At 43.0% G+C, this 16,123-nt stretch overlaps 1 protein-coding gene across 1 annotated transcript in view; it reads right to left on the bottom strand.

Moving 5' to 3' along the window:
- The window catches only part of RAB20 (RAB20, member RAS oncogene family), a 28,417-nt gene extending 14,843 nt beyond the window's left edge, over window positions 1-13,574 (bottom strand). Inside the window, exon 1 of the mRNA XM_082043574.1 lies at window positions 13,215-13,574. Within this exon, the coding sequence (XP_081899700.1) occupies window positions 13,215-13,386 (172 nt within the window). The 5' untranslated portion in view covers window positions 13,387-13,574. The remainder of the gene's footprint in view (window positions 1-13,214) is intronic.
- Between the last annotated feature and the right edge of the window lie 2,549 nt (window positions 13,575-16,123).

Below are 16,123 nucleotides of genomic sequence, written 5' to 3'. Positions count from 1 at the left end.
GCGCACACCCACACAAGGGGAGTCATAGAACAGCAGAGTAAGTTACCTTTCTCTTTCACAGACCCACAGGAGAGTTTCATTTACAAGAACATTAGCTATGTCAGCACCTGTTTTCCATCAGCCCCACTTCAGTGACACTTCTCTCCATGCTGCCATCAATACTTAGGAAGCAGTAGACAGTACCTCGAGCACCATTTCCATAAATCTTTTATCCTACTAGTACCTTTCCAGGTTGATTAGGAGTAGATTACAGGAAGACTAGAAATAATTCCAAATGACCAAGCATTTACAAATAAAAAGTTAGTGCAAGACAGCAACTGAATGCTGGTAATCATCACTGTTCAGCACTTTAAAAAAAAAGTCTACAAATCACAAAGTTCATATTCTGAAACACAGAGACCACATTTCACAACAAAAAAAAAAAAAAATGAGAGCTGGCAGATTGTCTTGTCAGAAGTGACCTTCTGTGTCACATGTTTCAAAAATGAGAAATGATCCTTGCACACATAATGAACAAAGCAGAGTTATCAGAGTGCTTTAGGAAGCTATGGTTATAGCTTCCTGTAGATCAATAGCAGGCATCCATGGATGGTCTTCCCCAGCAGATGCTTGATAAGTGCCTCTTATTTAACGTTAAACTATCTTCTGGTGAAATGGAACTCAACTGTAGTAGATAACTATATGCTAGCTCCTGACTTGTAACACTGAGTTTAACTTTAAACCAGCCTTCACTAGCAATTTGAAAAATACTTAAAGCTTGCTAAGTGGGTAGAAGTAAAGGTCATGGATCTTGCAAGCTAAATGAAAAAAAAAAAATCTACTTTCTTATTTTTTAAAGCAAAACTCACATTAGTATCATGGGACATAAACCAAGGCCTACTCAATAGAGAGATATTTTTATGGTGTTTGTTTTTCTTTTTTTCAACATCAGTACATTTAAAGGCAGGTTCTCAACTCAGAACACATGCAATTAATTCACGTATAATTTATGCCCAAGAAAATTACAAGCACTTCTACTCCTTACCAACCACCACCGGTTTCTATTCAGCTGAAGTCTTCTTCACTGCTCACCTCCGGATGGTCGTGGTTTCTCAAAAGCAGGAGGAAGTTCTGGTGATGGGGTGAGCTGCCTCCAGCAGGTACCCAAAGTGGGAGACCACGCCAGACATAGAGCTGCTGCCGGGGTTTTACGGGAGCGTACTCAAACTTGTTCACCTCGTTCAGGAAATTTTAATCTCAGAACGTGTGGCTTGTGTTTTCAGAACTTGCACCGGCTAAGATGAGCACGCGGCTTTTACATTCCCAGCACCACTTCTCCCTTTTAATTCCAGTCCTTGCCTCTCTGCCTACACTCCTAAGAGCATGTTTAGTATTCACTGTTTAGAGGCATTAATTTGAAGGTTAAAGAAACAGAAACCACAAAATAGGCATGGTAAAATAAATATATAAATCTCATCTTAACTTCCTCCAACCTGGCACAAAGAGGGTACCACTAAAAAACACAAAGAATTCAGTTCTGAACCTTCTATAGAGAACAAGCTACAAAAAGCAACCTTACCACTGTCCAGTATCTGCCCTGTTCCTGGTATGAGGGGAAGCTACTTACCGAAAGGGAACTGCCTACAGATTTGCAAGTGTAACATCCTTTTCTACCATAATTAAGGCGACAAGGCAGCATCTCTAGGTCACAAAGGGCTCTGTCTCTCAAAAAGAGGATAGACACCAACTATTCCACTTCCACTGGGCTTCCAGGGCTTGGAGTAAAAAAAAAAAAGACTTGAGCAGGACAATGTGGAAAGGGCACACAATGCTAGAAGGGAAAGAGAGATAAGAGAAACAATACAAATGTGATACATGCAGCTATCTGCTGTGGGAGGGAAAGCTCATGTCCTAAAGATGGTCTGACAGGAGTGTTTGTTCCTCCTCCTAAAAATAAGAAGCAGTCCTACCGCTAGGGGTTGGAGCAGCCAAGCGGATTGAGACATTTTCAGTTTCACAAAATTAGAGATTTACTTTTTCAACAAGTAACTGCCTATATCAGGGGAGGGAGGGGAAAAAAATATATCACTCTCATTATACCAGTGGGGTTCTGTTTTGTTTTAAAACACTTAAATCTCACTTACAGCAGCTCACAAGATTTGATGATCCCTTTTGTTAAGCCTGGAAGATGACAGCTCAAGTACATAGGGCTTTTTCTTTCATTCATTTTTTCACTAGAAACCGCTACAGATTCTGGTAATTTCTCCATTCTCTGAGTGAACCCAGAGAACAGAAACAAATTAACAAACAAACCAACCTCTATAACTGAGAGCCTTATTTCTAACCTCAGCAATCAAGAAGAGAGCAACAACAGATTTGTACATCTGGATCGCAGACCCCACTAGGAAGAGCAGAAAGTGAACTTCTGAGGACTTTTACATCACATAAGGCATTAAACTTGGTGAAGCTTTAATCCCATCACTGAAGTAACCTGCACAACCAGAAAGGGAAGTCAGTCAGCCCAGAGCCCTTGGGGAAAGGGAAACAGGGAGCTGAAGGTCATTGCAACCAGGGCACAACTTCCCACATGTATGTTTTATACTGGTGTCATTGAGTGCACTGGGAACATGAGCTTAAGCAGAAATCAAAGCTGGTTCACTCCACGTAGAGAAATTATTACCCAGCCAATGACCAGCATTTAGACGTTTGTTTTAAAGGCTATTTCAATCTACCTAGCTTTTGCTTCACGTTCTTCATGAAGGGTATTACACATTAATTTCTCTTGCTCCACCTCCCAGACTGTTTCTTTGGAGTTTCTAGTTAGTATATTCTTATAGGAAGAACATTTTCCTGAGGGTCTTACTAAGCCATCCTTCATTTTACAGATAATGATGTAATTAAGAGAAAAATAATGTCTGAAGTATTTAAATATCTATATAGTGTAATATTACACATGATTAAAAATTCCTAAGCAGTCATCAGCTGCAGAATGCAAAACAAAAAAATCCTGCTACTGAAGACCATTATTTTTTAAACTATGTGTATAAGAACAGATGGATGGCTGGTCACCATTCTTTCTCTGTATTTTGTGGGAATTTCCTGAAGTATAAAAACAGTGGTTAGGAATATTAAAACATGTAACAAATTAAAGAACACATGTCAGTGGATCAACTGGGGACAGGAGAGGCTGAGGGAACAAGAAGCAGCATCTATATCAGAGGCTTAATGATTATTGAACAAAATTATTCCAATCTTTAGTTCATTAACCTGTAGACCAGAAAAAACAAGGTATTCTCTGTAGATCAGGAAGATCAGGATATGGCAAGTTATTTTCATGACAAGGAAAAAAAATTAAAAAAGGAATTTGTGAAAGGGCAGAACAGAAACAGCCTGCAAGCACAACAGCTTTAATTCATTATAAGACACTAACGTGTTTAAGTTTTAAATGTGTTTCCTCCTGGAGTCTGTACATGAAGTTTCCACCATGCTACAAACTAGGCTGAAATGCTGAAATGTATTTTTCCGCCAGTGGAATTGGTGAAAAGACAAGAGCTCAATCACATTTTCTTCTTCTTGCTTCATCTATAAAACACTAATAAATTCAAGCTCACGCAAGTCTTTAGACTGTCAGCAGAGCTCTTCCATGAATGGCTCCTTGATGGCCCACACAAAGCCAACTTCAACTCTAGTTGGCTTCCTAAGGGATGGACAGATACATCAGAAGATTCACAAACTTATTCGCTGATCTATCTCCCTTTAAAAATGACGTTAAGAAGTTCTCTTCTATAATAGATTGGGTTTTTTCCACATCCAAGTAGTTTAGTAGGATTAGAAAAATCATATATGCTTATTGAATTGGCTGTCCAAAATGATGTTATCCTGGATCTCCCGTGGTGAAGGCTGTGAAATTGCTTTTGCTGAGAATTCTTTCAAATTATGAGCAAAACCCCTCATTTCCTTTAACCACCTCTGCTCTCAGCAGTACTACTTGCATAAAAGAAGTTTAATCACCAAGCTCAAATCTCATTTCCTACGCTTGGATTTCCTTAGGTACTGCAGATGGAGTTATAGTTCATAGGACAGGTGCAGGAAAAGGAATTGTTCACAAGTTCAATGCCTTGTGATCAAATCTCAGGATATTCTACCCAGTGTTCACCTGGAAGAAAGCAAATCATTCAGACTTGAGGGAGAACATGATTCTTTCTATTCCGCATTTTTTAATGGCTCCACACGTATCCACCACCGACTCAGCACCTTTCTCAGTGGAGACCCAAACAAAGGTTACTTGTTGAGATATTTTGCAATAGTACAATGTGACTCAGGCAAAGCATTACCAAGTTCACCTTCAGTTCAGCCAGTGAAACACTGCCACAGGAAAAATCACTTGGAAGCTCACATGGCTAGTGGCTTCGACACAAGACAGCAATTGTCTTAAAGCAAACAACTCATCTGTGATGTAAGGTGTGACTGCAGTGCGAAATAAAGATACTTAAACTCACCTGAACATCAGGAGCAGCCCAGTCAAACCACTGTGATGCTGGCTACGAGTCTCCCTGGCTTTGACACTTGTGCACCACTGTATGTATGTACATGCAAGACGAAACAAGAAAAGTACTCACCATACATGAGTGCTCAGATAAACCATACCAGCTAACAGCTGGTTACCTGCCCTGGACTTTGATTTTAAGCACCCACTGTCACGTTTTTTCTCAAGGAAAGAGTAGAAGCTCATTGCATAGATGACTGCAGACAACCCATACTGCCCAAGTTCAGGCACCTAAACATACAATACTAATTCTAAGTAGGTACTTGTTTTTTCATTACCAAATGTGCCTGGTATCCCAGATAAAACCAGAATTGGGTCAACATGACTTACTTTGTACACATCTTACAGCTAATGAAGCTATTGGCTGTTCTGTGCAAGGCTATTTACCCAGCTACAAAGAAAAAGTCAGGGTTGGGATGGGATACTTTTTTACCCAATATCCTCCTCCTCCCACCCAAATTGCTGAAAGAGTGGTGATTTCTTAAGCTCAGGTTTGCCTTTCACAAATATTAAACTCAAACTGAAGAGTACAACAGGGCATTAATAAGAGTTCTGCGCAAGAAAGCAAGTTATTTAAGCCTTTGCACATAACCTACAGGAGATCAGTTTTACCAAAGAGAATAATCCAGTTCTTGGGCACCCTTCTGAAATTTTCTGCAATTTCTCCCACCGGCTCTTGATCCACCAGGAAGTTGAATTTCCTTCTTTCTGCAATTTTTGTCAGCAGCTTTGCCACTGCGTTTACATTGTTTGACTAACCATTTCTCTTGTACGTGACTCCCTCCCTCATGCATTTTCAGTATTGCCACAAAGCAGACAGTCAACACTTAAACTAACCTTTCAGCTGTCATGTCAATTTTGACAGAGGTATCTGGAAAATACATTTCTTCCTTCAGTAAGCAAGGAAGAATGCATGCAATGCCAAAGGTACAAACTCTCCATTATGAAATTATTAGAATCGCTCCTACCGAGGACCTGAGGCTTTAAAACATAAGTTTAAAATTGACTTGTTCAATCAATTCAAGGATTTGTACAAACTCATTTGTATCAGTCAAAGCCAAGAAGCAAAATTTCCACAGAAAAACAAGAACACAGGCCATGGACCAAAGACTAGACAAACATATTCTTGTTCTCCCTTCCACCATCTACTCAGATGCACTTGAAAATGGTCGATATTAACCTCTCTCCCCCCTTTTACAGCATGACTCTAAAACTTGGGCCTCACTCCAGGCTAAAATTAGAACACAAAACCAGCCTTTTTGTTATAGAAGTTGAGGAGCTACTGAGGACTCCAAAGCTGCTAATGTTCGTCAAGCTGCAGTGCCATGGCACAACACAGGACGGCTTAGCCAGGCACAGGCCGCAGGTCACTGGTATTATTCAAGGGAGAGTCTCACTGAACCACCAAGTAGTTTCCCACTGAGGCTGGAACAGCACAGTCACTTTGCACACTAATATTAAATACCACATGCAAAGCAGGGATTTAGCATGGGGGCTGGAATACAGAAGTTACCAAAGAGGGTCACACATGACATTTATCTTGGCCTGCATCAAGTACTTGCAACCAACAAGTGGCTTGTCCTCCCCATTCGCTTGCCTCCCCAAGAGGCAGTACTAAAATTACACATTAGAAACAAAACTCCTCCTTTGATAAAGTGAATTAGCCGTAGCTGAATAAACAAACTGGGTTAATTTTGTCTCCCATTTCTTTTTGATGTTTGTGTATTTTTCATAATTCCCTCTGACAAGGTATTTCAATATTTTTACTTCATTTGCACACAAAAGCACCTTCTTTCAGCAGGAATCAGTTTGCCACCTTTGACTTCGCTTATGTATCATTATATTTTTAAGTTGTGAGACATGGAAAACAGAATTTCCTCCAGGACTTTCTCCAGAAAATGCATTATTTTTTTCATAGTTTTAATCCCTTTCCAAGCTATTCTGCTTTTTTCAGGAAAAATTCATTGCAGAAACAAAAGTCATCTAGTGCACTGTTTTCCAACAATAAAATCCTGCTCCCAGGGACAGTCTGAAGCTAAACCTTTATTCCTGCCTCTCAACCTGCTTCAGAGGCTTTAGATAAAGAACTCACTGACAGTGAACTCTCTTCAGGGCTTTTCCCCATATACAAAAGAGATTTTTCTCAGCAGCTTACCCATACTGTCCCTTTGAACCTCTGCTCTTACGATTTCCTTTTCAAGACGTGGGGACTACAGCTGTCTGCAGAAATCCCAGGGAAGCCACCCTATTTATGTATGAGGCACCAGTCCTCAGCTGTCATTGTTCCACATGCAACAATTACAAACAATTAATACACAGAGGCCAACATCTTATTCTCCATGATAATTTTGCCAAAGGCAAAACTCAGAGCCTTTTGGCAGCAACTGACTCCCAACCCATGACTCACTGGCAACAAATTTAGAGCATTTTATTCCCCATAATTTCCATCTCATATCTTGTTAAGTTCCAGCCCCCTGCACACAGCTACATGCCCAGCAGCCGTCCTCACTAAACGTTCCCTGATGCCTGAGATGCTTTTTGGGGTGCTATCCTCTAACTCCTTCCAACAAATTACCTCCTCAATTAAACGTAATATCATCACACATCCAGAAACACCCAACCCCAGCTGCTACTCTGTCACCATTCCATCAGGTTCAGAAAGGCTTTTGCACAAGCCGCAGAGTCCTCTTTGGCTTTGACTAACCTACCTAAGCATCTCATCTGTAGCTTCTTTTCTCCTGTTGTAATCCTCTACTTCCCAAAGTCAAAAATAGTAGCTACTCTGTTCAATATTCTGCTATCGTTCTTCACTTGTGGAGAGAACACTCTGCTTAATCCTACTCTTTCTCTGTTCTGTTTCAGCATGACAGGACCATGCTTCCTCCCTACCTACCACCAATGTGTATCTTACTCACTGCACAGGGGGACTTTTGCCCTCAGACCAGCCTACCTGGGCTGATGTCACACTGCAAAGGACTGAGTCACACCACATCCTGACTTTTACCCAAGAACTTTGCTAAGTCACCCCCTTTCCAGGAGAAAAACATGCAGAAGGAAGCATACATCTACACAAATAAGTACTGAAAGAAGTCGAGGGACTCAAAGCCTAAACGAGGGAGGAACCTAACAGTTCTTATCAGCTGCACACTCACAGCTAGCCCAGGAAAGCTCAGCCCAGGCAGCTGCCAGCACTGCTGCCTATGAAACACCTGCGGTCAGAGATCAGGAGCTGTGAGCAATTCATACTCGCACACCAGCACCGATCCAGCAAACATTGGCAAACCAGTCACAAGAGACGTCAGCATTCATTATACAGATACACCACATCTGACTCAAGCCACAGAAAAGCCTTCTCCAGGCTATATTTATCTTCTTTGTCACTACTAGCTCTGACAAGTGAAAAGTCACCAAAAAAAATCTGCAGGTGCAAAATAAAGGGGGGGGGCTGTAAAAATATAAACTGATAGCTGAATATACACAGAACAGTCAAATCATTCCTCACATGCAGACAGCTAGCTAAAGATGAGAGGAAGCAAAAGAAGGGAAGTTTGCTTTCTCAGTTAACCTTAATGCTTCCCCATTATCATGCTGCATGACTATCTGTTGGTAAGTTCAAAACCCAGCCTCTTTCTTAAAATGCAATTACAGGATCATGAAGTGAACTTTATGAAATACTTGTCATTAACTTGCCACTTTGCTGCTTTGATACTAAACCAGTAGCACAAGGGACACAATCACTAACAGAGAGATCTTGCTGCTGGGGGCACCACCTATCTATCAGATGAAAAAAACATCAACTTAAAGAGACTGAGATCTAACATGCAAACAAGTTTTTCCTTTTGAAATATCAAGGGGTAAGAAAATATGCCTGGACATCCTGCTAGCTGCAGCCACCACACAAGTATTCCACGTTCAAAGGTGGAGCAGGACTGAGACCCTCAGAACTTCAGGACATGTTTGCGCTGCCCGAGATAAAAGGCTGTGTGCAAGCTCAGAGCTGCATGCCACCAACACCCGGCAGGAGGTTTGGTTTACGCCACAGTTGCTGTCAGCACTGCCTAGAAGATGCATAAATATACACATACATATATATAGCTTTGACATGTGAGTCTCCAGCCTCCAATCCTTACACATGAGAAAGCTCTTCTGGCTGTGAAGCTCTGGCTGATGCTGTTCCTTACCTTCCTTGGTTCAAAAAATACTATTTTGGATATGCTGCTATGAAGGTCTCCAAGCATGCATACAAATGCTTTAGAGACTGGGCCTCCATCCAGCAGACTAGTCCTTCAAAAATATGTTGAATTTTACAGTTTCTCTCTTTTTCGTATAGTTCATGCATTTTAAAAAATTCCTTTGAATTAACTGACCCAAACAGAAAACAAGCAAATGTAATTTGTAGCATCAGAGTCTAATGTCTCCTTCTCTGGAGACATTCAAAACCCGCCTGGACATGTTCCTGTGCGACCTCACCTAGGCGTTCCTGCTCCAGCAGGGGGATTGGACTAGATGATCTTTTGAGGTCCCTTCCAATCCCAAACATACTGTGATACTGTGAAATAAAGAACTCTCTGCACCAAGAATACAACAGCAGCCACACTGGGTCAGGCACAAGACCATCTATACAAGCCTCTGACAACACAGAAACAGTGAAAAACAGATGGCTATGAAAAAAAAAAAAAAAAGAGCATAAAAACATGGCAAGCATATGATACTTCTCCCAAGTATTCTTCCATCTGTGGCACGTTTGCTTGAGTTGAATGCAATTTCCAAATAACTTCTCTCACACTTATCAGATTGAAAAACTGGAAATGTTGAACTGTTTGCTGTAAGCATTTACATAAAAACTAATCAAGTCTAACAACTTCTGCACACCCATTTTACAAGACTTGTGGATAAGAATACGAAAGATTCAGACTAGACTAGGCAGCTGATTTTTCCAAGATAAGGAGCTGTGTGAATGTAGAGCCAAAAGAAGAGTTCTCCCAAGAATAACTGATTTGCACTTCGGCCCTAACATTGCAGAACAGATCAGGTGTGCAGTTCTGTGATTTTCTGAGTGGTAACAGCACAGAAAAATACTTTTTAAGCACTTTGTCAAGCAAATTTAATTCTTCCTCAAATAAATGTGAGATTTTCCTGAATAACAGCGAGAAGTAATATAAGATCAACAGCAATGAGTAATAATGACACACGTTTTCAATAAATCAGATGATCAGCAATTAAACTGATGTATTATTAACATTCACACATACTTAACTTTTGAACCATCACTGCTACTGCAGATATACTGAAGTCTAATCTTGTGAAAACAGAATTCCGTGTTACAGGAGCAAAGCTTCAGTGTGTCAAGGTTTACATTGCTACAGCCAACTGCCTAATCCATACCAGCAAAACAAATAACCATCCAAACTGAACTTAAAGTAAAATTTGGGTACTTCTATGGAGATAAAAGTCCCCAAAATAATTCTGATAAGCAACAACAAAAATAAAAATACATTTGCATACTAAATATAACATGAACTAAGAATATTAAAAACATGTATTCCAGTTAACCTTGTAAAATGAGTATTTCACTAGAGTACTGAACTAGTGTAGTAGTTGCTACCAAGCATCCCCTCATTTTCTAAGCTTTGTCTTCTATATTTCTATATTGTACATGTGTAAAGTACTACTGGGGTACTAGACAGACATCGCACTCGGTATTTAGGTAGGTAATATGGGTGCAAACATTGAACAGTATTTTTGTCATGTTCTTGTGATAAAGAATTTTCATCTCCTGGATGATCTTTTCTTTCTGGATTCCCCTGTACATCTACACACACACAGAGAACACAATGTATCCGTATCCGATGACCCTGTAACTGCTTCACAAGAATTCAGCAGTACGCAATGCCAGGTTAATAAACAGACAGAAGAGCTAAATTTTAACCTCCTCCTTACTACAAAGCCTCAACATTTACTTGGTACCCACCTGGTAGAGATAAGACAATGACACTATAGTGAGGTAAGAAGCACAGACCAAGGACTGCAGACACGCTGTGTCCACACAAATGGAAAATTTAAAAAAGTAAATAACGCAGGCTTTTGAGTCCATTTGTTTACCTAACATCAGAGTTGCAGCATCCAGGGAGTCCTTTCCTTCTTCATCAGGATGGGAGAAAGCATATGTGTGCCCTGGGAGCTGCTGGTTTTTTGATTTGATTAATGAGAGCTCTTAATAAACCAGAGCCCACAGGCCCAAATGTGGCCCAGCCCAGCCTTGGCAGCGCCCATCGTTCTACAGGAGCACAAGCCAACAAGGAGACAGTGCAAGAGTCTGTACCTGCCTGGGATTGCAGGGCTCGACGCTAATTCCAGCAACACAGAAGAATGAGGAAGATGTGCTATGCAACCCTCAGTACAACACAACAACGCTTTTCAACTGGTGCTCTGCAAATACAGCTTCAGCAATCCTGCTATAGAAGTCCTTCAGTCCCACTGCCTGAAGCACTAGGAGCTTCTACTGTGAATCTACAGGTATCGCCTGGGCACTTCACTTGGAACATGGAGAACCACCTCTGGAGCCTTCCAGATGCCACACAGAGCTGGAACCTGAATCCTCAACTAACACTGTATAAAATAATGCAATAAGAGTAAATGACTGAAAAAAAGGGCTCTAAAATCAGAAGACAAAGCCAGGGAGGGACTTATTTTATAGCACATGAGTTTAAAAAGAAAAGGCAGAAGGTTGTAAAGGAAATTGCCAAGGAACAATCCCACCAAGTTAACTCTTCTGTTGAAATAAAGCCCACTGCTATTCACCTATGTGGGTATTGGGTCTGGCTTACTAGAAACAAGCAGCAATTGCCCACAGGAGACTCTCCACAGTAAAACATGTGGATTCTAAAACTGAAGTAGATTTAAAAGAAAAAAAATCTCAAAGGACATAGAAAGTGTATTTAAAACAGAGGTACTGGTAGAGAGCTTTCATCATAGTAATAAATGAAGAAATGCGAGAAGCAACAGCTCTTAAACATCTCATCCCCTGCTCCAAAAAGTGTTTTTGCATAACTTCTCAGCAGTTTCATTCCCCACTTTCTCCTTCTCAATTTGTGACACAGGAAAAGCCATTTTGGACTAGATTGTGACATGAAGTGACACAGCAAATGAACTTCCCTCCCAAACGTCACCAAGAGGAAACTGGAATATTGCACGATACTGTAATTCCCCAAGTTTCACAAGAAAATATACTCTGTGTTCATCATATTGCCACTAATGAATTTTAACAGAAGTCAGCTAAATGTGAAGACAATAAAAATATTGAACAAGATATTTCTCCCACAAGCAACTTAACAGGAAAGAATGTTCATTCACCTTATTTTTCAGGGTAGTCTCGTCCTCCACGTGACAGACCAGAGCTTCCTGATGTAATAACCAAGAGCAAAATCTTCATATGACAAAGACCACAAACCACTTCTCCAGCCCATGTCCTCCCACCTCCTTCATCCCAGGACTCCAAACCACAACCCACGCTTCCTCCTGCATCCCAGATGTGCTGCCTGCCACAACACAGTGGGGTGCACAACCTGGTGCTGCTATCCCAGAATCCCAGAATGTTAGGGATTGGAAAGGACCTCAAAAGATCATCTAGTCCAATCCCCCTGCCAGAGCAGGAACACCTACATGAGGTTACACAGGAAGGCATCCAGGTGGGTTTTGAATGCCTCCAGAGTAGGAGACTCCACAACCCCCCTGGGCAGCCTGTTCCAGTGCTCTGTTACCCTCACTGTGAAGAAGTTTCATCTCATATTTAAGTGGAACCTCCTGTATTCCACTTTGTATCCATTAGCCCTTGTCCCATCACTGGTTGTCACCAACAACTCCCAGACAGAAACCTGCCTGCAGTCCATGCTCTCTGTGTGTTGAATCCTGACGTGGAGACTTTTATTGCTGCGGTGAAAGCGTGAGCCATGTCTGAACAGTTTGTGAGCTGTGAGTCTGACACCAGCTGATATCAGTTGGACATTTAAAAGCATACAGCAAGAAGTGATGAACAGAAGTTGTAACCTCTCTAACTCCAGCTTTGGATTTGCCGTCAGTTGCCATCCGCTCAAGCGAAAGAAAGCAAACTGGCATGACAGTCTTCTCTGCACATCCACATTTTGCAAAGCAGGTCCAAAACCACCAGAGATTAGCAGTTGTAAGATCCCTTTTGGCCCATCAAAAATACATTTCTTTCCAGACTTTGTTCCACTGCCGAATAATTTGTTTTACATTACTTACTCTATCTTAGTACCGAAACAGAGCTCTAAGCACCAGGCACCCCGGGGGATTTCCCGGTCCCGGCCGGGGTAGAGCCGGGTTCACCTCTCCCCATCTCCTGCACTCCGGTTCTCGGAAAAGTGAAACTGTCCGGAGCGAGGTCACCCGACCGCAACCTTTCCCATCAACAGCTCTTACATTCAGACGAAGCCAAAATTAGGGAAAAGGAAAGCACACGTATAATGGCCAAACCACGGACGGTGCTGGCGTGCAGCGCTTGCCCGAGACGGCAAGCGCAGCTCTCTCCGGACCGGGAGGAGAGGGGCAGCCGGCCGGCAAACACCCCCCTAAGTTTCTGGGAGGTCCCTTCCGACGGGAAACACCGGGAGCCCGCAGGGCCGGCGCCCCCGCTCCTCCGGGCCGCCCTGCACCGCACGGCGGGTCTCACCTGCCGTGTCCCAGATGGAGATGTTGTACGGTCCCCACTGCTTCAGGTAGAAGGCACCGCCGACGGTGCTGACCGTCTCCTGGAAGCGCTTCTCCATGTAGCGGTGCAGCAGGGAGGTCTTGCCCACGTTCATGTCCCCCAGCAGCACCACCTTCCCGTCCGGCTTCTTCATCGCGGCCGGGCCTGCCGGCTCCCGCCAGCCCCGTTCCGCCGGGCACCCGCCGGCCCGCTCCGCCCGGAAGCGGCGGGACGAGGGCCGCCCTCCCCGGGCAGCGAAAACTTCGGGGGCTCCGCCGGAGCCGCCGCCGACGCGATCCGGCCCCGGCTCCTCCTATCCCCCGGCCCGGCCCCGCTCCTGCCTCCGCCCTCCGCCGGCGCCAGGGGGAGGGGACGCGGGCGCGGAGGCGGCCGGAGCTCCGCGACCCCCCCTACCCCACCCCGGGCCTGTGCCTCAGCACTTCCCGGAGGAGCTGGGCGATGTGTCCCGGTCGCCCCGCTCCCTCCCCGCGGAAAGGGGGGGGGGGCTGGCGGGCTGCCGAGAAGCCGCTTCCCGCGGGGGTGCGGAGCCGCAGCTGGACCACGCTGAACCTTCGGGGGATGCCGATGTGCCCCGGGCTGCCCAAGTGTCTCCAGCCGGAGATAACCAAGTAACCAGCTCCGCAGCTCTCCCGGAGCCCAGGCGGAAAGCCCGCTCCCCTCCCAGAGTGTAAATGGAGGAAGCAGAAACTTGCTCCGAAATCAGGGGCTCCCAGGGAGCTATGAGAGTTACCAGGCAAACACGTTTGCCTTGGTGAGAGGCAGGTTTCCCGTAGCAATCGGGGGTTATTTTCCAAGTGGCAGATCTACACACTGTCACAGTCGGTTGCCCAGCTGCTGTAATTCAGTTTAATTCCAGTTCAGGTGACAGAATTGCAATCATCTTAATTACCCAAAGATCTAGCCTATCATTTTTGCATCCATCATATTTGTGCCAAACAAATCTAGAAAAATATTTTAATAGGATGTAAACATGTTACGAATTTTGGTCAAGGAAAGGGATAACATGCAGACCAACTGGAGGGGAAACAACTGGTAGAATATTTTAAAGATAATTTACTGGTTATCAGTTTCCTCTCACTCCCCACACAAAAGCATTCACATAGCAGCACTTTTCATGATAAATGAACAGGCATCCTCACACTTCCATGTCTCATGTTTAAACTGCTAGAATTTCTTTAGCCAGTGTAAGTCTCACGTTCATGAGATGCTTTGATTTTTGCTTACCTGCTAAAAAGGAATAGCTTCGTAGCAGTGTTTTTTTAAGCCATGCCCTGTTAATTTTGCTTATTCTGCTTTTACTGCCCAGATTTGTGGTTTTGCAGCTGTATCTGGTGATACATAATTTCAGTTCAGAATTGGATACCCACCAAATATTAAAGTACTAGAGATACCTGAAGAGGCAGGATGTTGAATTATTTGGAAAAAAATAAAAGTACAAGAGGCTCCAAAATAATAATATGGGATGTGATCCAGGGTTGTGTGAAATACTATTGGGGGGTGGGGAGGGTGGAGCAGGGGGTGTTTCAGTTTCATTATTATATAGCAGTATTTTTCTGTGATATGTGCAGCCTTTGCTTCCGGTTCCCATCTCCTGCCTGGATTCCCATCTCAGTCCCAGTACTGGAAAAAAAGAAACTCATTGAACCAAAATGCTTCTCTGAGGTAGAGTAAAGCAAGTGGCTTTCTTCTGGGTGCCTGGTATGAAAGCATATAAAGAAAATATGATCTCTTTACATGGATACTATTTGCAAATTCTCATGTGCAATGTAAGTTACAGCCTTTTGAACTGGCAGGCACCATTTCAGAAAGAGAAAACGAGTGTTGTATCTAAGAGTCTAGACCATGAAGATCTGAACCAGTAAAGGGACCCTCAGTGTATGTACTCTCATGTGTTGATTTACTGTCCACATGATAAAGAAATACCTAAAAGCTTAAATATGATTATTCGTTTACAGCAGTGCTTCTGCTAACTAAATCATAATAGTTAAAGTACTTAAAACAATTATTTCTGTATTTTAGCAAGATTCTGCTTTACGTGAGTTACTTTCATGTACTACCGAAATGTAGTTCTTTCTGGTATTCAAAACAGATCTCGATAGTTTCTAACAGTGGTGCAGACAAGTTAGGGCAGAAAACAGTTTCAACAATAGGGTGAAAATGCGATTGAAATGTTAGGTTTTGTTAATAAGTAACATGCACTACAAAAAGAGGACACTGCTCCCATCACAGATGTTTTCCTCAATTTCTTGAAACAGATATCCACATTCCCACATTTCTGAGTGTGTGCATTTCCAGCTAGCAGCCTTCAGTCAGACAGGGAACTCTCCTGATAGTGTCACCAGATAATTTTCACTGATGGCAATCTATTACTTTTGTATGTTAATCGTAGCCTAGCTAAATGAGGAGACAAATCCATCAGGCCCAATACTTGTTTGTACCTGGTATCACAGCTAACAACTCTGACACAGCCAGAGATGTGCATTAACCCCCTACTACGCATCTCCTGTTCACCACTTACTTCAAGGATCATCTCCATTTCAGAGTAATCTACCGCTAATAATCACATGCAATAAGGTGGGAGAGTACTGTGTGTTGTTTCAGATCCCTGGGAGAATTTAGGAAAATAGCAACATGGAGAGGTTCCAGGTATGTAGAAGGGCTCTGGACATAAGCCCTTAAGTACTCAAGGTTGTGAAGTCCTCAGCAATCTGAGCTTCCACTGACCTCAGGAGAACATGTTGACTAGGGACAGCACAGTGTTTTTGGTTATTACTGCCGACATCTCCTTATATGAATGCGTTCCAATCTACAGCATACAATTTAAGTCGCCTGTTGTTAAAGTCAAATGTCTCATGATAGTCTGTAATGCA

Source organism: Streptopelia decaocto (genome assembly GCF_964273445.1).
Source record: "Streptopelia decaocto genome assembly, chromosome: 1".
In the NCBI taxonomy this organism is placed as follows: Eukaryota; Metazoa; Chordata; class Aves; order Columbiformes; family Columbidae; genus Streptopelia; species Streptopelia decaocto.
Note: the sequence above shows the minus strand (reverse complement) of the source record. Positions and strands in the feature narration are given on the sequence as shown.